At 45.7% G+C, this 22,359-nt stretch overlaps 1 protein-coding gene across 2 annotated transcripts in view; it reads right to left on the bottom strand.

Moving 5' to 3' along the window:
- Positions 1-1,883, bottom strand: part of LOC128696266 (carbonic anhydrase-related protein 10-like) — a 285,302-nt gene extending 283,419 nt beyond the window's left edge. For both annotated transcript variants that reach the window (XM_053787418.2, XM_053787419.2), the window contains exon 1: positions 1,529-1,883. In XM_053787418.2, the coding sequence (XP_053643393.1) occupies positions 1,529-1,586 (58 nt within the window). In that variant the 5' untranslated portion in view covers positions 1,587-1,883. The remainder of the gene's footprint in view (positions 1-1,528) is intronic.
- Positions 1,884-22,359: the final 20,476 nt, after the last annotated feature.

Here is a 22,359-nt window from a genome sequence, read left to right as displayed (position 1 = left end):
CCAGCTGTTGTGTATCTCCTTTGAATATTCACACAGATTCATAATAATTTCTTATATACGTCGAAGTCGACGCTATTACGTCGCTTGAGACGTCATTGGCATCTTCAGGAGTCTCTTGACCAGTCATACTGTTGATGTTAGCATTTTTCCTTTCAAGAAATTCTTTTCTTACAATGGTAATAATGATTGTAAATGTATGGGAAACGTGAAAGATGTAAGACAGTCGTGATGTCACTGGTAGGTGCGTCAAGGGATGTAAGACAGCCCTGAAGTCACTGGTAGGTGCGTCAATGGATGTAAGACAGCCCTGAAGTCACTGGTTGGTGCGTCAAGGGATGTAAGACAATCCTGAAGTCACTGGTAGGTGCGTCAAGGGATGTAAGACAGCCCTGAAGTCACTGGTAGGTGCGTCAAGGGATGTAAAACAGCCCTGAAGTCACTGGTAGGTGCGTCAATGGATGTAAGACAGCCCTGAAGTCACTGGTTGGTGCGTCAAGGGATGTAAGACAATCCTGAAGTCACTGGTAGGTGCGTCAAGGGATGTAGGACAATTCTGAAGTCACTGGTAGGTGCGTCAATGGATGTAAGAAAGCCCTGAAGTCACTGGTAGGTGCGTCAAGGGATGTAAGACAGTCCTGAAGTCACTGGTAGGTGCGTCAATGGATGTAAGATAGTCCTGAAGTCACTAGTAGGTGCGTCAAGGGATGTACGACAATCCTGAAGTCACTGGTGGGTGCGTCAAGGGATGTAAGACAGTCCTGAAGTCACTGGTAGGTGCGTCAAGGGATGTAAGACACTCCTGATGTCACTGTTGGGTGCGTCAAGGAGCATAAGACACTCCTGATGTCACTAATAGGTGCGTCAAGGGATGTAATACAATTCTAAAGTCACTGGTAGGTGCGTCAAGGGATGTAAGACAGTCCTGAAGTCACTGGTAGGTGCGTCAAGGGATGTAAGACAATCCTGAAGTCACTGATAGGTGCGTCAAGGGATGTGGGACACTCCTGATGTCACTGTTGGGTGCGTCAAGGAGCATAAGACACTCCTGATGTCACTAGTAGGTGCGTCAAGGGATGTAAGACAATCCTGAAGTCACTGGTAGGTGCGTCAAGGGATGTAAGACACTCCTGATGTCACTGTTGGGTGCGTCAAGGAGCATAAGACACTCCTGATGTCACTGTTGGGTGCGTCAAGGAGCATAGGACACTCCTGATGTCACTAGTAGGTGCGTCAAGAAGCATAAGACACTCCTGATGTCACTGTTGGCTGCGTCAAGGAGCATAAGACACTCCTGCTGTCACTGACGGGTGCGTCAATTGATGTAAGACACTGCTGGATATGGTAATACACACAGTCAGTGAACCATCACAGTGTCAGAGCGCACAGCACAACAACACTTGTCTTTTAACCAGGTCGACGTTTCTGTAGCGTCGTGAGTGGTGCAAGACATACACACAGGCAAACATAGTTACATACATAGTTACATACACATGCATAGATAATTTACACATATAGAGAGACGACTTACCTGAGGCTAGGAAGATAAGAGCCAGCCAGCGTGCCACGACACCTGACAGAGTCGTCATGTTAGTGGTCGTCCTGTGAGTCGTCTCAGAACACCTCCACACTCACGCACTCAGAGCAATCCTCAAGTTAACACGTTCACTCACAGGTGTAAAGTCTCCAGGATGCTAGCGAGTCTTTTTAAGTTCGTTCAGGGTTAAGTCACTCTGAGGGAAGGTACTAGCTTCCTCGGTTCTTTGGTCGGATGCTTCGGGTGTGTGTGTGCGTTGATGTAGAGTCGGGTAGACGCGGTGCGTGCATCAGAGTGCCACCACGTGTAGAGAACTAGTGCCAGGTGCGACGCACTGCCTCATGCGCTGCGTGAGTGCCACTGATAACACCTTGGCGCTCACACCCGCTTATCTTTACCAGGGCTCCACCCACTAGCCAGGTGGAGTGCCGGATGGCCCCGATACCTGCACTCATATCGCTAATTATCCCTTTATTATTCTCCTTTTCACGTCCTCCCTATCTCTCCTTACCATCTTCCAGCCTCTTACTAGCTAATGAAGAAAAGGAATGACAAAAACGAAGATAATTAAAAGCGTAATGTTAATAATAAGCGATAATGTTTATGGTTGTTGTGGTGTGTGAGCATGGAGGTGCGCGGGACTACTGCGCACAGGTGAGGCTTGGATGCCAGGGGGGTGGCCCGAGGATGCCAGGTGCCAACACCCGCACTCCTCGGCTGGAAGCCAAAGGGGCAACACGTGCCACCTCAGCCTCCTGACTCATGTATCAACACAGCTCTCACTGATGTCTCACCTTCCTGCAGTGCTAACTTTAAAGATGCATATATAATGAAGTCGAGTGTGAAGTCTATCACACTTTTCCACTACACTGTCTATTATACACAACATTTAATGTAAAAAATAATAAATTGAATTGAAACATTATTCTTGACAGGAAATATTGTTCTTGACTGGACACATTATTATTCTTGATTTTAGACAACATTATTCTTGATTATAAATATTATTCTTCCGCGAGTCAGAAGTTTTTATTTCTCATAGCAGAATATATGTAAGTTTGAAGTCTATTGTGCTGTTTAATATGTGTAAGATAGTTGAGTCTTGTTTATGACTGACAACAGCTGTGTAGTGAGTAGGTGTAGGTGGTGTAGCTATCCTGCTGGTGTAGGTGTAGGTGGTGTAGCTATCCTGCTGGTGTAGAGGTAAGTGGTGTAGCTATCCTGCTGGTGTAGGTGTAGGTGGTGTAGCTATCCTGCTGGTGTAGGTGTAGGTGGTGTAGCTATCCTGCTGGTGTAGGTGTAGGTGGTGTAGCTATCTTGCTGGTGTAGGTGTAGGTGGTGTAGCTATCCTGCTGGTGTAGGTGTAGGTGGTGTAGCTATCCTGCTGGTGTAGGTGTAGGTGGTATAGCTATCCTGCTGGTGTAGAGGTAAGTGGTGTAGCTATCCTGTTGGTGTAGAGGTAAGTGGTGTAGCTATTCTGGTGTAGAGTTTGGTGGTGTAGCTACACCAGGAGAATTACACTTGTGAAGTACTTTGTCTTTGCTTCAGAAAGTTTGACCTGTTTAATAGTCTTATTCAGCAGAATACAGGCGACTGACAGCGTCCCACCGACGCTGACGGACTGTTTATATGTTCTCTTTGTACTGCTTCCAGTATTTTCTACGCCTGTATACGACTGAAAGAGCCTGTCACGCAGGCGATACGTTTCGGAAACTACCCAAGTGTTGGTATATTTATTTCTTAATATATAGTTAGAGTACTCACTTATCTGTGGTTGTAGGGGTCGAGTCACGGTTCTTGGTTTAACTTCGTGACTACAGTAACTCATTTGCATATTTAACTTACATCTATGCCTCCTTGTTTCCGGTCTCCTCCTTTCCAACTCTGAGAAATATGCGCCTCTAGGTGTTTATACATAGAAATACACACCTTTCAGTGTATGTATACTGTGACCTTCACACCTCTTGATGTATACACGCAGATTCACATCTCTCAATCTACTCACGCAAATATACACACCTCTCAGTGGATATGTATGGAGAATATACACACCAAACGGTGTGTATACTCTTTAAAGCTGGTTGGTTAACTGAGTTTAAAGCCAATCGGCTATATGAGGGCCATTAATGCTGCATGTATACTGTCCATCACCCGACAACAATACTTTAATCCTTAAAACAAAGATCAAATAAACTCTCAGCATATATACTGTGAGAGACATACACCTCATGGTGTGTATAATGAGCATATATACTGTGAGAGACATACACCTCATGGTGTGTATAATGAGCATATATACTGTGAGAGACATACACCTCATGGTGTGTATAATGAGCATATATACTGTGAGAGACATACACCTCATGGTGTGTATAATGAGCATATATACTCTGAGAGACATACACCTCATGGTGTGTATAATGAGCATATATACTCTGAGAGACATACACCTCGTGGTGTGTATAATGAGCATATATACTGTGAGAGACATACACCTCATGGTGTGTATAATGAGCATATATACTGTGAGAGACATACACCTCATGGTGTGTATAATGAGCATATCTACTCTGAGAGACATACACCTCATGGTGTGTATAATGAGCATATATACTGTGAGAGACATACACCTCATGGTGTGTATAATGAGCATATCTACTCTGAGAGACATACACCTCATGGTGTGTATAATGAGCATATATACTGTGAGAGACATACACCTCGTGGTGTGTATAATGAGCATATATACTCTGAGAGACATACACCTCATGGTGTGTATAATGAACATATATACTCTGGGAGACATACACCTCATGGTGTGTATAATGAGCATATCTACTCTGAGAGACATACACCTCATGGTGTGTATAATGAGCATATATACTGTGAGAGACATACACCTCGTGGTGTGTATAATGAACATATATACTCTGGGAGACATACACCTCATGGTGTGTATAATGAGCATATATACTGTGAGAGACATACACCTCATGGTGTGTATAATGAGCATATATACTGTGAGAGACATACACCTCATGGTGTGTATAATGAGCATATATACTGTGAGAGACATACACCTCATGGTGTGTATAATGAGCATATATACTCTGAGAGACATACACCTCATGGTGTGTATAATGAACATATATACTCTGGGAGACATACACCTCATGGTGTGTATAATGAACATATATACTCTGGGAGACATACACCTCATGGTGTGTATAATGAACATATATACTCTGGGAGACATACACCTCATGGTGTGTATAATGAGCATATATACTGTGAGAGACATACACCTCATGGTGTGTATAATGAGCATATATACTCTGAGAGACATACACCTCATGGTGTGTATAATGAGCATATATACTCTGAGAGACATACACCTCGTGGTGTGTATAATGAGCATATATACTCTGAGAGACATACACCTCGTGGTGTGTATAATGAGCATATATACTCTGAGAGACATACACCTCGTGGTGTGTATAATGAGCATATATACTCTGAGAGACATACACCTCATGGTGTGTATAATGAGCATATATACTGTGAGAGACATACACCTCGTGGTGTGTATAATGAGCATATATACTGTGAGAGACATACACCTCGTGGTGTGTATAATGAGCATATATACTGTGAGAGACATACACCTCGTGGTGTGTATAATGAGCATATATACTCTGAGAGACATACACCTCGTGGTGTGTATAATGATAATAACATTGAATTAATTATGAACAACGAGTTATTATTAAAAAATCATATAACAGATCCAGTAAAAAGCTTTAATAATATTATTCTATAAAAAATATTATAGCTATGAATTTCGTGGACAGAGGAATGCATTTTTTCGGTAATACATTAAATATAAACTTACAAATGAAAATTTAATGTGGTCTTTGTACTTTAAAAATTATCGAATCTTCTGCGTATCTTGTACGTCGTTATCGTGTCTCCCCTGGTTTTACTATATTCTAGTGTGATTTAGATTGGTTGGTATAGTCTTAATTCATAGGTTTAATTAAAATCATCCATTACTCTGTTTGGTGATTTATACTTAGAATTATCGCGTCCATACTGCTTCATATATTACTAGCACCAGCAACATTACTCATCATATTACTAGCACCAGCAACATTACTCATCATATTACTAGCACCAGCAACATTACTCATCATATTACTAGCACCAGCAACATTACTCATCATATTACTAGCACCAGCAACATTACTCACCATATTACTAGCACCAGCAACATTACTCATCATATTACTAGCACCAGCAACATTACTCATCATATTACTAGCACCAGCAACATTACTCATCATATTACTAGCACCAGCAACATTACTCACCATATTACTAGCACCAGCAACATTACTCATCATATTACTAGCACCAGCAACATTACTCATCATATTACTAGCACCAGCAACATTACTCATCATATTGCTAGCACCAACAACATTAATCACCATATTGCTAGCACCAGCAACATGACTCAACATATTGCTAGCACCAACAACATGACTCAACATATTGCTAGCACCAGCAACATGACTCAACATATTACTAGCACCAACAACATGACTCAACATATTACTAGCACCAGCAACATGACTCAACATATTGCTAGCACCAGCAACATGACTCACCATATTGCTAGCACCAGCAACATGACTCACCATATTGCTAGCACCAACAACATGACTCACCATATTGCTAGCACCAGCAACATGACTCACCATATTGCTAGCACCAGCAACATGACTCAACATATTGCTAGCACCAACAACATGACTCAACATATTGCTAGCACCAGCAACATGACTCAACATATTACTAGCACCAGCAACATGACTCAACATATTGCTAGCACCAGCAACATGACTCAACATATTACTAGCACCAGCAACATGACTCAACATATTGCTAGCACCAGCAACATGACTCACCATATTGCTAGCACCAGCAACATGACTCACCATATTGCTAGCACCAACAACATGACTCACCATATTGCTAGCACCAACAACATGACTCAACATATTACTAGCACCATCAACATGACTCACCATATTGCTAGCACCATCAACATGACTCAACATATTACTAGCACCATCAACATGACTCAACATATTGCTAGCACCAGCAACATGACTCAACATATTGCTAGCACCAGCAACATGACTCAACATATTGCTAGCACCAGCAACATGACTCAACATATTGCTAGCACCAGCAACATGACTCAGCATATTGCTAGCACCAACAACATGACTCAACATATTGCTAGCACCATCAACATGACTCAACATATTGCTAGCACCAGCAACATGACTCAACATATTGCTAGCACCAGCAACATGACTCAACATATTGCTAGCACCAGCAACATGACTCAACATATTGCTAGCACCAGCAACATGACTCAACATATTGCTAGCACCAGCAACATGACTCAACATATTGCTAGCACCAGCAACATGACTCAACATATTGCTAGCACCAGCAACATGACTCAACATATTGCTAGCACCAGCAACATGACTCAACATATTGCTAGCACCAGCAACATGACTCAACATATTGCTAGCACCAGCAACATGACTCAACATATTGCTAGCACCAGCAACATGACTCAACATATTGCTAGCACCAACAATGGTATGAAATATCGACACAAATGCAATAAAATACGATCCTATATTGACCATGTTTTATCTGACTGTGACCTGATAAAGCCCACTGTGTGGGCGAAACGTCGTGAGTAAAGGCTCGCATCATGTTTCATTTGTGTGTTTCGTTCCGCTTACTCAACCAGCAGAGAGTTATGCTCTGACCACATGCTCTGATCACATGTTCTGACCACATGCTCTGACCACATGCTCTGACCACATGCTCTGACCACATGCTCTGACCACATGCTCTGACCACATGCTCTGACCACATGCTCTGACCACATGCTCTGGCCACATGCTCTGACCACATGCTCTGATCACATGTTCTGACCACATGCTCTGACCACATGCTCTGACCACATGCTCTGACCACATGCTCTGACCACATGCTCTGACCACATGCTCTGACCACATGCTCTGACCACATGCTCTGACCACATGCTCTGACCACATGCTCTGACCACATGCTCTGACCACATGCTCTGACCACATGCTCTGACCACATGCTCTGACCACATGCTCTGACCACACCACTAGATGCTATATATCTCATGTTTTTATACAGTAAAAGTTTGATTTAATCCCTAAATTACACATTAAAAACTATAGATTTTAGGTAATTTTTACACTTAATAAAATATTTAGTTTCGATTATATCTCAGTAAAATCTTTATGATAATCTTGTAGTCGATAGGTTTTAAACCTACCAAGTGAAAAAATAGCAGAGAGCCTTTAGTATTTCTTTAAAAATAAAATTTTTTCAGTTTCGTTCCATTTTTCACTCGCTTTAAAATATTCCAAAATCAAAATTTTTTTAAGTATAAACACGATATCGAAGCTGCATATTAAAAACTATATTTAGAATGTTAATGAAAAAATAATTTTCACTTTGCCAACCACATATTTCGAAATCATAATATATATATATTTTTTTTGCATAATAATGTTAAAGTTTCTCATGTGTATTTTTAAGATTTTTTTGAGTGGTAACTTGTAAATTTAAATTATTCCGGCATTACTGCATTCACAATGATGTGTATTTCTGTGTATATATATGCTGAGAGTTTATTATAGACTATTTTAGCGATGGAAATTCTATTGACTGGTGGTGAGCTAGTGATATGCACCATTAATGATGTAGTATATAGGCTTTAAACCAAATTTCTAAACCTACTTCAAGGTATATACACCGAGAAATGTACATATAGAGTGCATATAGACCTAGAGTTGTGCATTTGTGTATATACACCGATATAAATTTGTATTTATACATATACATCGAGAAGTGTTATATAACACACACACACACACACACACACACACACACACACACACATATATATATATATATATATATATATATATATATATATATATATATATATATATATATATATATATATATGTGTGTGTGTGTGTGTGTGTGTGTGTGTGTGTGTGTGTGTGTGTGTGTGTGTGTGTGTGTGTGTGTGTGTGTGTGTGTATGTGTGTGTGCGTGTGTGTGTGTGTAGAATACGCCACATGGGGATGGAAATCTTTAGCTTAAGATCTTTCGCACACTGTGCGTCGTCAGGAGCTATGCAATGATGCAAGATTAACAATAGATAGTAGGGGGAAAGCTGTCTCTCTCACTAAGACAAGACTGAAGCGTAAAGCAACAGGTCATGTGACGCTGGTGTTTCGGTGTCGTCCGTGTCCTCAGGTACCTCCACCTGTCCTCTCTCCCACCTTACAGGGGGAGGGAGTGTCGTCCGTGTCCTCAGCTACCTCCACCCGTCCTCTCTCCCACTTTACAGGGGGAGGGAGTGTCGTCCGTGTCCTCAGCTACCTCCACCCGTCCTCTCTCCCACTTTACAGGGGGAGGGAGTGTCGTCCGTGTCCTCAGCTACCTCCACCCGTCCTCTCTCCCACCTTACAGGGGGAGGGAGTGTCGTCCGTGTCCTCAGCTACCTCCACCCGTCCTCTCTCCCACTTTACAGGGGGAGGGAGTGTCGTCCGTGTCCTCAGCTACCTCCAACCGTCCTCTCTCCCACCTTACAGGGGGAGGGAGTGTCGTCCGTGTCCTCAGCTACCTCCACCCGTCCTCTCTCCCACTTTACAGGGGGAGGGAGTGTCGTCCGTGTCCTCAGCTACCTCCACCCGTCCTCTCTCCCACCTTACAGGGGGAGGGAGTGTCGTCCGTGTCCTCAGCTACCTCCACCCGTCCTCTCTCCCACCTTACAGGGGGAGGGAGTGTCGTCCGTGTCCTCAGCTACCTCCACCCGTCCTCTCTCCCATCTTACAGGAGATGGAAGTGTCGTCCGTGTCCTCAGCTGCCTCCACCGTCCTCTCTCCCACCTTACAGGGGATGGGAGTGTCGTCCATGTCCTCAGCTACCTCCAACCGACCTCTCTCCCACCTTACAGGGGGAGGAAGAGTCGTCCGTGTTCTCAGCTACCTCCACCCGTCCTCTCTCCCACCTTACAGGGGGAGGGAGTGTCGTCCGTGTCGTCAGCTACCTCCACCCGTCCTCTATCCCACCTTACAGGGGGTGGGAGTGTCATCCGTGTCCTCAGCTACCTCCACCCGTTTTCTCTCCCACCTTACAGGGGATGGGAGTCCCGTCCGTGTCCTCAGCTACCTCCACCCGTCCTCTCTCCCACCTTACAGGGGGTGGGAATGTCGTCCGTGTTCTCAGCTACCTCCACCCGTCCTCTCTCCCACCTTACATGGGATGGGAGTGTCGTCCGTGTCCTCAGCTACCTCCACCCGTCCTCTCTCCCACCTTACAGGGGGAGGAAGAGTCGTCCGTGTTCTCAGCTACCTCCACCCGTCCTCTTTCCCACCTTACAGGGGGAGGGAGTGTCGTCCGTGTCCTCAGCTACCTCCACCCGTCCTCTCTCCCACCTTACAGGGGGAGGGAGTGTCGTCCGTGTCCTCAGCTACCTCCACCCGTCCTCTCTCCCACCTTACAGGGGATGGGAGTGTCGTCCGTGTCCTCAGCTACCTCCACCTGACCTCTCTCCCACCTTACAGGGGGAGGAAGAGTCGTCCGTGTTCTCAGCTACCTCCACCCGTCCTCTATCCCACCTTACAGGGGAAGGGAGTGTCGTCCGTGTCCTCAGCTACCTCCACCCGTCCTCTATCCCACCTTACAGGGGGTGGGAGTGTCGTCCGTGTTCTCAGCTACCTCCCCGCGTCCTCTCTCCCACCTTACAGGGGAAGGGGGTGTCGTCCGTGTCCTCAGCTACCTCCACCCATCCTCTCTCCCACTTTACAGGGGGAGGGAGTGTCGTCCGTGTCCTCAGCTACCTCCACCCGTCCTCTATCCCACCTTACAGGGGGTGGGAGTGTCGTCCGTGTTCTCAGCTACCTCCCCGCGTTCTCTCTCCCATCTTACAGGGGAAGGGGGTGTCATCCGTGTCCTCAGCTACCTCCACCCGTTTTCTCTCCCACCTTACAGGGGATGGGAGTCCCGTCCGTGTCCTCAGCTACCTCCACCCGTCCTCTCTCCCACCTTACAGGGGGTGGGAATGTCGTCCGTGTTCTCAGCTACCTCCATCCGTCCTCTCTCCCACCTTACATGGGATGGGAGTGTCGTCCGTGTCCTCAGCTACCTCCACCCGTCCTCTCTCCCACCTTACAGGGGGAGGAAGAGTCGTCCGTGTTCTCAGCTACCTCCACCCGTCCTCTTTCCCACCTTACAGGGGGAGGGAGTGTCGTCCGTGTCCTCAGCTACCTCCACCCGTCCTCTCTCCCACCTTACAGGGGGAGGGAGTGTCGTCCGTGTCCTCAGCTACCTCCACCCGTCCTCTCTCCCACCTTACAGGGGATGGGAGTGTCGTCCGTGTCCTCAGCTACCTCCACCCGACCTCTCTCCCACCTTACAGGGGGAGGAAGAGTCGTCCGTGTTCTCAGCTACCTCCACCCGTCCTCTCTCCCACCTTACAGGGGGAGGGAGTGTCGTCCGTGTCCTCAGCTACCTCCACCCGTCCTCTATCCCACCTTACAGGGGGTGGGAGTGTCGTCCGTGTTCTCAGCTACCTCCCCGCGTCCTCTCTCCCACCTTACAGGGGAAGGGGGTGTCGTCCGTGTCCTCAGCTACCTCCACCCGTCCTCTCTCCCACCTTACAGGGGATGGGAGTGTCGTCCGTGTCCTCAGCTACCTTCCCCCGTCCTCTCTCCCACCTTACAGGGGGAGGGAGTGTCGTCCGTGTCCTCAGCTACCTCCACCCGTCCTCTCTCCCACCTTACAGGGGGACGGAGTGTCGTCCGTGTCCTCAGCTACCTCCACCCGACCTCTCTCCCACCTTACAGGGGGTGGGAGTGTCGTCCGTGTCCTCAGCTACCTCCACCCGTCCTCTCTCCCACCTTACAGGGGGAGGGAGTGTCGTCCGTGTCCTCAGCTACCTCCACCCGTCCTCTCTCCCACCTTACAGGGGGAGGGAGTGTCGTCCGTGTCCTCAGCTACCTCCACCCGTCCTCTCTCCCACCTTACAGGGGGATGGGAGTGTCGTCCGTGTCCTCAGCTACCTCCACCCGACCTCTCTCCCACCTTACAGGGGGTGGGAGTGTCGTCCGTGTCCTCAGCTACCTCCACCCGTCCTCTCTCCCACCTTACAGGGGGATGGGAGTGTCGTCCGTGTCCTCAGCTACCTCCACCCGACCTCTCTCCCACCTTACAGGGGGTGGGAGTGTCGTCCGTGTCCTCAGCTACCTCCACCCGTCCTCTCTCCCACCTTACAGGGGGAGGGAGTGTCGTCCGTGTCCTCAGCTACCTCCACCCGTCCTCTCTCCCACCTTACAGGGGGAGGGAGTGTCGTCCGAGTCCTCAGCTACCTCCACCCGTCCTCTCTCCCACCTTACAGGGGGACGAGAGGGAGAAACTTCAGTAACTTACAGAAAGCTTGTTACGGAATAATAAGGAATTTCGGTAGTCAGTCCAAAACAACATTTAGTCGATATCAACTTAGATATCAACTGATCTAATGACGTACGGAATAATTTTAACTTAGTAATAAATACACCCACACACACTCAAGTTATATTTAACTTTACAATATTATGTGTTATATGCTTCCATCCGCAAGTGGCTTGTTCTGCGTTGTTAACACACACACACACACACACACACACACACACACACACACACACACATACGTGTGTGTGTGTGTGAATGATACAGAAATCTGGTGTCCGGTAGTTAATCAACTTTAATATCAAATTTTAGAGAAAGATTTAAATCCTTTAAACTCTGAGAGTCCAAAATGAAAGGTGAATTTTAATGTCTAAAATTCTGCCACCTCAGGAAAATGGGCGAAGTGCAAATATCCTCCTTAAAGATCATAGTTTGTGTGACGATATTTTTATAGCAGCGCTTAAAGAAAACGACCTGTGGATTAGTTAGTATAAAGGAAACACACAGACTGGGACACACGTTTCGCCCTGTGTCGAGATCCATCATCTCATCACTTGATAAAGCTTTACACAGAGCGAAATGGTCTCAATAAAAGCCTATTATGAAAGCTAATGTGGTCAGTATATTTGATTACTTTAGTTAGTTTGGTGTCAAGTCTATCAGCTACGCGAGGGTTATAACGACTGCGTGTAACAGTTCCTTGATAATGTGAGAAGTCACGAAAGCGCTGGGAATTTCATTATTTTTTCGCAGTGGTTATTCTGGGTATTGTAATATCACCTGTTTACTGTGATCTTATTGTATATATATTTATGTGTGTGTGTGTGTGTGTGTGTGTGTGTGTGTGTGTGTGTGTGTGTGTGTGTGTGTGTGTGTGTGTGTGTGTGTGTGTGTGTGTGTGTGTGTGTGTGTGTGTGTGTATGTGTGTGTGTGTGTGTGTGTATGTGTGTGTGTGTGTGTGTGTGTATGTGTGTATGTGTGTATGTGTGTGTGTGTGTGTGTGTGTGTGTGTGTGTGTGTGTGTGTGTGTGTGTGTGTGTGTGTGTGTGTGTGTGTGTGTGTGTGTGTGCGTGTGTGTGAGTGTAAGAAGAAAGGGAGGTGAGGAAAGAGAAGGAGAAAATAAAGAAGGGGAGAAGAAATACGGAAATGGAAGAGAGGGACAGAAAGTGATGATAGAGAGAGAGTGAGAGAGAGAGAGAGAGAGAGAGAGAGAGAGAGAGAGAGAGAGAGAGAGAGAGAGAGAGAGAGAGAGAGAGAGAGAGAGAGAGAGAGAGAGAGAGAGAGAGAGAGAGAGAGAGAGAGAGAGGATAGAGAAGGAAAAATATAGAAATGGGGGAGGGGAGGGAGAAAGGAAAATGTGAGAGGTAGAATATGAAATAATGTAATGATGGCGAGACAGTAAGGGGAGAAGAGAAGAAAGGTAAGTGGGAGAGAGTGAAGGAGATATAATAAAAATAAGGAAGAGGTGAGGAAGAGAAGGGAAGAAAAGGGATGGGGCGGGAGGGAGGGAGGGAGAGAGAGAGAGAGGGAGGGAGAGAGGAAGGGAGAGAAGGAGGGAGAGAGGGAGAGAGAAAGAGGGAGGGATAGAGGGAGGGAGAGAGGGAGAGAGGGAGAGAGGGAGAAAGGGGGAAGATAGGGGGGGACGGACGTGAAATAGAAGGGCAATTATATATTAACATCATCACATTAGTTAGCATAAATGTGCGCAATCAGTCACTTACACACACACACACACACACACACACACACACACACACACACACACACACACACACACACACACACACACACACACACACAGACCGTGAAGAACAAAGAACACTCAGTAATGTTCTCCAGCTTGGAAAGCTCTAAAACTATAACCAGCTTTTCAGCTTAGTTTCTATACTGAAATATTATTTATTGATCAAATTAATTACATTTAATTGCTTGTGAACGATCTCATTTTGAAGCTAATTAACTGGAAAGGTAAACTTTGCCCAGGTGTGGCTGCAGGTGAGGGAGAGAGGACAGGTGTTAAGTGAGGAGGCAGGTGTTAAGTGAGGGGCAGGTGTTAAGTGAGGGGGCAGGTGTTAAGTGAGGAGGCAGGTGTTAAGTGAGGAGGGGCAGGTATTAAGTGAGGGGGCAGGTGTTAAGTGAGGAGGGGCAGGTATTAAGTGAGGAGGCAGGTGTTAAGTGAGGGGGCAGGTGTTAAGTAAAGAGGAATGTGTTAAGTGAAGAGGGTAGGTGTTAAGTCAGATGGAGCAGGTGTTAAGTGAGGGGAAGGTGTTAAGTAAGGGGTCAAGTGTTAAGTGAGGGGGCTGGTGTTAAGTGAGGGGGCAGGTGTTAAGTGAGGGGGCAGGTCTTAAGTGAAGGGGCAGGTGTTAAATGAAGGGGGCAGGTGTTACATGTGTGAGAGATGTTAAGTGAGGGGGGCAAGTGTGAGGGAGCAGGAGGGCGTGAAGGAAGAGTAGCTGAGGGATGAGGGAGGGACAGGTGTGAGAGAGGGAGGGTATGTGAAGGGGAGTGGGGTGAAAGGAACGGGTGAGTGGGAGAACATCGTTCCGTATCTCAGACAAATTTCCTGCATCGCTTTCCCCAGGATAAGCAATTTCTCATGCTGGCAAGACAAATCATGTTTACAAGCCAGTTTTTGCTTAACAGAGGTGAGCAGAGGCAGGGTGAACCCAGCCACACACCACAGACAACCAATAATATCCACAGTAACTGCAGAAAATAAAAAAGTGACTATTAATCACTTGTTTAATATCAGTTGACTAAGTGAAACGTGGTGGGAGATCACCGTAGACTTTATGGCACAATGTTTACTGTTGTTACTTTTGTCTTGTTCTTACTGTCTGTTTGTTATTGTCTCTTGTTATTTTCGCCAGTTTGTTGTTACTGTCTATTGTTATTGTCAATTTGTCGTTACTGTCTATTTGTTATTATTATCTATTAGTTATTGTTTATTAGTTGTTATTGTCTATTTGTTGTTATTGTCTATTTGTTAATGTCTGTAGTTATTCTCTATTTTCTGTGACCTTTCCCTGATATTGTGGGCTTTCCCTGGTATTGTGGGCTCACCCTGGTATTGTGGGCTCACCCTGGTATTGAGGGCTCACCCTGGTATTGTGGGCTCACCCTGGTATTGAGGGCTCACCCTGGTATTGTGGGCTCACCCTGATATTGTGGGCTCACCCTGGTATTGTGGGCTCACCCTGATATTGTGGGTTTACCCTGGTATTGTGGGCTCACCCTGGTATTGAGGGCTCACCCTGGTATTGTGGGCTCACCCTGGTATTGTGGGCTCACCCTGATATTGTGGGTTTACCCTGGTATTGTGGGCTCACCCTGGTATTGTGGGTTCACCCTGGTATTGAGGGCTCACCCTGGTATTGTGGGCTCATCCTGGTATTGTGGGTTCACCTTGGTATTGAGGGCTCACCCTGGTATTGTGGGCTCACCCTGGTATTGAGGGCTCACCCTGGTATTGTGGGCTCACCCTGGTATTGTGGGCTTACCCTGGTATTGTGGGCTCACCCTGGTATTGTGGGCTCACCCTGGTATTGTGGGCTCAACCTGGCATTGTGGGCTCACCCTGGTATTGAGGGCTCACCCTGGTATTGTGGGCTCACCCTGGTATTTTGGGCTCACCCTGATATTGTGGGTTTACCCTGGTATTGTGGGCTCACCCTGGTATTGAGGGCTCACCCTGGTATTGTGGGCTTACCCTGGTATTGTGGGTTTACCCTGGTATTGTGGGCTCACCCTGGTATTGTGGGTTCACCCTGGTATTGAGGGCTCACCCTGTTATTGTGGGCTCACCCTGGTATTGTGGGTTCACCCTTGTATTGAGGGCTCACCATGGTATTGTGAGCTCACCCTGATATTGTGGGCTCACCCTGATATTGTGGGTTTACCCTGGTATTGTGGGCTCACCCTGGTATTGAGGGCTCACCTTGGTAGTGTGGGCTCACCCTGGTATTGTGGGTTCACCCTGGTATTGTGGGCTCATCCTGGTATTGCGGGTTCACCCTGGTATTGAGGGCTCACCCTGGTACTGTGGGCTCACCCTGGTATTGTGGGTTCACCCTGGTATTGAGGGCTCACCATGGTATTGTGGGCTCACCCTGGTATTGAGGGCTCACCCTGGTATTGTGGGCTCACCCTGGTATTGTGGGCTCACCCTGGTATTGTGGGCTCACCCTGGTATTGTGGGTTCACCCTGGTATTGAAGGCTCATCATGGTATTGTGGGCTTACCCTGGTATTGTGGGCTTGCCCTGGTATTGTGGGCTCACCCTGGTATTGTGGGCTCACCCTGGTATTGTGGGCTCACCCTGGTATTATGGATTCACCCTGGTATTGTGGGCTCACCCTGGTATTGTGGGCTCACCCTGGTATTGTGGGCTCACCCTGGTATTATGGGCTCACCCTGGTATTGTGGGCTCACCCTGGTATTGTGGGCTCACCCTGGTATTGTGGGCTCACCCTGGTATTGTGGGCTCACCCTGGTATTATGGGCTCACCCTGGTATTATGGGTTCACCCTGGTATTGTGGGCTCACCCTGGTATTATGGGCTCACCCTGGTATTGAGGGCTCACCCTGGTATTGTGGGCTCACCCTGGTATTGTGGGCTCACCCTGGTATTGTGGGCTCACCCTGGTATTATGGTGCGACACCATGGATCAACACTCCTGGTGTTACACCATACATCACTTCACTACACAGTACACTCCTGGTACTACATCACTTCACTACACAGTACACTCCTGGTACTACATCACTTCACTACACAGTACACTCCTGGTACTACATCACTTCACTACACAGTACACTCCTGGTACTACATCACTTCACTACACAGTACACTCCTGGTACTACATCACTTCACTACACAGTACACTCCTGGTACTACATCACTTCACTACACAGTACACTCCTGGTACTACATCACTTCACTACACAGTACACTCCTGGTACTACATCACTTCACTACACAGTACACTCCTGGTACTACATCACTTCACTACACAGTACACTCCTGGTGCAACATCACTTCACTACACAGTACACTCCTGGTACTACATCACTTCACTACACAGTACACTCCTGGTGCAGCATCACTTCACCTCAGTAAGGACGCTGACATAGCAGCCGTTTTATATACACTGGTTGCCTGCATAGTATATTTATTTACATAACAGAACCGTTGTGTAGGAGATCTGTGCTGCGTAGAGCTGTAGTGTAGCAGTGTTATGTTGTGTAGCAGAACTGAAGTGTAGCAGTGTTATGTTGTGTAGCAGAACTGTAGTGTAGCAGTGTTATGTTGTGTAGCAGAACTGTAGTGTAGCAGTGTTATGTTGTGTAGCAGAACTGTAGTGTAGCAGTGTTGTGTTGTGTAGCAGAACTGTAGTGTAGCAGTGTTATGTTGTGTAGCAGAACTGTAGTGTAGCAGTGTTATGACGCTTTACACCACTAGTGGTCTAAAGCGTCATGCGTTTTCTCACCATGAGGCGGGCCAAAACAGTATGGGTTCGACTCATTGGCTAGTGCACTGTTGTTATTGATCAACACCACTTGTTCCAGGGGTACAATTATATATATATATATATATATATATATATATATATATATATATATATATATATATATATATATATATATATATTATATATATATATATATATATATATATATATATATATATATATATATATATATATATATATATATATATATATATATATATATATATATATATATATATATATATATATATATATATATGTATATATGTGTGTGTGTGTGTGTGTACATATGTATATGTCGTGCCGAATAGGTAAACCTTGTGATTTTGGCTTAAATAGCAACGCTATTCTTGCTGAATAAGGCAAGGGAAAATTTGTGTATGCAATAATTTCGCAAAAATCACTCTGAACCTAACGAAAAAATATATTTCATTGTGTTTCTTTATTATTAAATTATTGTAAAGTTACCTAAAATATGATTAGTTGGATTAGGCTAAATTAAATTGCGCTTGTTATAATAAGGTTAGGTAAGTTTTCTAAGGTTTATTAGTTTTTACCTTTAATTCCCTTTATCTCATATTTTACTCTGTCCTTTCTTCTCGTCCATCCTCTCTTTCTCCTCCCCCTCTCACAGGACATGATGGAAGGAATAGACTCTGAAGTGTCCCAGTTCGCAGATGACGTGAAGTTGATTAGAAGAATTAAATCGGACGAGGATGAGGCAGGACTGCAAAGAGACCTGGAGAGGCTGGACATGTGGTCCAGTAAATGGCTTCTCGAATTCAATCCAGCCAAATGCAAAGTCATGAAGATTGGGGAGGGGCAAAGAAGACCGCAGACAGAGTATAGGCTAGGTGGACAAAGACTACAGACCTCACTCAGGGAGAAAGACCTTGGGGTGACCATAACACCGAGCACATCACCGGAGGCACACATCAACCAAATAACCGCTGCAGTATACGGGCGCCTGGCAAACCTGAGAATAGCGTTCCGATACCTTAATAAGGAATCGTTCAAGACACTGTACACTGTGTATGTTAGGCCCATACTGGAGTATGCAGCACCAGTCTGGAACCCACACCTGGTCAAGCACGTCAGGAAGTTAGAGAAAGTACAAAGGTTTGCAACAAGGCTAGTCCCAGAGCTCAAGGGAATGTCGTACGAGGAAAGGTTAAGGGAAATCGGACTGACGACTCTGGAGGACATAAGGGTCAGGGGAGACATGATAACGACATACAAGATACTGCGGGGAATAGACAAGGTGGGCAGAGATAGGATGTTCCAGAGAGGGGACACAGGGACAAGGGGTCACAACTGGAAGCTGAAGACTCAGACGAGTCACAGGGACGTTAGGAAGTATTTCTTCAGTCATAGAGTTGTCAGCAAGTGGAATAGTCTAGCAAGTGAAGTAGTGGAGGCAGGAACCATACATAGTTTTAAGAAGAGGTATGACAAAGCTCAGGAAGCAGAGAGAGAGAGGACCTAGTAGCGATCAGTGAAGAGGTGGGCCAGGAGCTGAGTCTCGACCCCTGCAACCAGAATTAGGTGAGTACAATTAGGTGAGTACACACACACACACACACACACACACACACACACACACACACACACAGTGTGACGCAAATACCTGTTTATCTCGTTTATAGCATCTTCAAAGAAGAGGCTGACGAGCATCAAAGATGTAGTGTGTTTGTGCCATTCTTACGGTCAAGAACGTAGGACGATGTTGCGTTCTATTTCTGAGGTTCCTTTGGTCATGTTAGTGTTGCATTCCATTCCTGATGTTCCTTTGGACAAGTTAGTGTTTCGTTCCATTCCTGATGTTCCTTTGTTCTTGGTCTTGTTGGTGTTGCGTTCCATTCCTGATGTGCCTTTGGTCTTGTTGGTGTTGCATTCCATTCCTGATGTTCCTTTGGACAAGTTAGTGTTTCGTTCCATTCCTGATGTTCCTTTGGTCATGTTGGTGTTGCATTCCATTCCTGATGTTCCTTTGGACAAGTTAGTGTTTCGTTCCATTCCTGATGTTCTTCTGGTCATGTTAGTGCTGCGTTCCATTCCTGATGTTCCTCTGGTCATGTTGGTGCTGCGCTTCATTCCTGATATTCTTCTGGTCATGTTGGTGTTGCGTTCCATTCCTGATTTACTCTGGTCATGTTGGTGTTGTGTTCCATTGCTGAAGTTCCTCTGGTCATGGTGTTGACTTCCATTCCAAATGTTCCACTTGTTATGTAGATGCTATGTTTCATTCTTGATGTTCCTGGCCAGGAAAAGGGTTGCCGTGTTTTATTTCAGACGTTCCACTGGTCACGTGGACGTAGTATTGGAACGTGACGCAAGTCTCAACAATAAATATTCTTCTTCTTTACCAGATGTTTCTTGAGTTCAGTCGTTGGAGAGGGAAGAAAATATTATATGTGTATGCTTTTTTTTTTTGAGACGATGTCTGACAGAAGTCATACTCGAGGGGAATGACGTCAGTGGAAGACTGTTTTTCCAGCAGTGGACACTTGCATGTTTCCAGCAGTGGACACTTCCATGTTTCCAGCAGTGGACACTTGCATGTTTCCAGCAGTGGACACTTGCATGTTTCCAGCAGTGGACACTTACATGTTTCCAGCAGTGGACACTTACATGTTTCCAGCAGTGGACACTTGCATGTTTCCAGCAGTGGACACTTACATGTTTCCAGCAGTGGACACTTACATGTTTCCAGCAGTGGACACTTGCATGTTTCCAGCAGTGGACACTTGCATGTTTCCAGCAGTGGACACTTGCATGTTTCCAGCAGTGGACACTTACATGTTTCCAGCAGTGGACACTTGCATGTTTCCAGCAGTGGACACTTGCATGTTTCCAGCAGTGGACACTTGCATGTTTCCTGCAGTGGACACTTACATGTTTCTAGCAGTGGACACTTACATGTTTCCAGCAGTGGACACTTACATGTTTCCAGCAGTGGACACTTACATGTTTCCAGCAGTGGACACTTACATGTTTCCAGCAGTGGACACTTACATGTTTCCAGCAGTGGACACTTACATGTTTCCAGCAGTGGACACTTACATGTTTCCAGCAGTGGACACTTACATGTTTCCAGCAATGGGCATTTTTTGTCCCTTACATTAATTATATACAATACCAACAGGTTAATGAATACGCCGGCTGCACAATACCTGGATGTCTCCATTATGAAGACGTTACGCCTACCATCCGCTTCCTCAGTACAGAGATGATGTAGGGAAGAGAGTGGAAGATGAGGCTAACATTCCCTTAACCCTCGAAGGTAGCCTTCAATCCCATAATCTAATTGATCAATACTAAGGTACTGAAGACTTTCTTCGAGGCTGAGGGACTGATTACCTCATCTTCCACTGACTTCTATATATCTCTGTACTGGACGTATGAAGTCACTGGTTGGTAAAACATCTTCCTAACAGAGATAACCAGGTGTTGCACGTCTGTTTGATTCATTATCTGGTGGTATTTTGTGTACACCATTGTTGGTTATTGTTATAGTGATGGGGAGAGACGTAGTGATGGGGAGAGACGTAGTGGTGGGGAGGGACGTAGTGATGGGGAGGATGATGGGAAGAAAGGGGTGTGGGTCTGGTAGTCTTCATTGAGTCTCAGACAATTCTTGTTCAACTCTATCAAAAAGTTACTTATCGACAAATCTGCAAATGTGGTTAAGGTGAGTGAAGTACGACCTCACGGTGGTCCTTGATTCTGTGAGTGAAGTACGACCTCACGGTGGTCCTTGATCCTGTGAGTGAAGTACGACCTCACGGTGGTCCTTGATCCTGTGAGTGAAGTACGACCTCACGGTGGTCCTTGATCCTGTGAGTGAAGTACGACCTCACGGTGGTCCTTGATCCTGTGAGTGAAATACGACCTCACGGTGATCCTTGATCCTGTGACTGAAGTAGAGCCTCACGGTGGTCCTGAACCTTGTGGTGAAAGGAGACCTCATGATGTACCATGAGCCTGTGGCTGGAGTGAGACCTGACCATCATCTTGGGGTTCACTACACAACACTACACTACACTATGCAACACTAAACTACACTACACTACATTTATTATCACTACTACTTCTGTTGATGTTTCATAACTAGTATTAAGTAGGTATTTCTGTATTATTTTCATGTTGGTTACTTTATACCGAGGAATTATGTCAGCACAAGGAGGGAGTATCTTAATGTTGGACTCAATGCGGCGTACCTTAAAACAATGTGTTTTTCTTGTGGTAAAGTGTTGAGTAAGAAGTCATTCAAGCAGAACATGCTTGAAAGGTGCTTGGAAAGATCAGTGTTCTTGTGAACAGGGAGCAGAGTTACTTTGAAAGGTAATAACGAGAAGTGAAACGACAGAGACTGAATATGCCTACCAACACCACTGTTTTCTCCTTGTGGCAAGCAGCACTCTTTTTACACCTCATAGCTTGAAGGACTGCAATACCAGAGAAGCTCGAGATGGTACACACAGTTTGTAGAAGTGAAGTTCTAAAGAAAATTGAACCGATACCTCTCTCAAATGACGCAACGAGTCGACGAATTAAGAACATATCGTGTGAAGTAAAAGACTAAGTGATTGCTGCCATAAAAATGTGTGGGTAGCTTATTATCCAGCTAGATGAGTCTACAGATGTTAGTGATGATGTCCAGCTCATGGATTATGTACGGTATCAAGGCCCAGAAGATATGGAAGAAGAATTTCTACTCTG

Source organism: Cherax quadricarinatus, chromosome 39 (assembly GCF_038502225.1).
Source record: "Cherax quadricarinatus isolate ZL_2023a chromosome 39, ASM3850222v1, whole genome shotgun sequence".
Classification (NCBI taxonomy): Eukaryota; Metazoa; Arthropoda; class Malacostraca; order Decapoda; family Parastacidae; genus Cherax; species Cherax quadricarinatus.
This window is presented reverse-complemented; position numbering and strand designations above follow the sequence as displayed.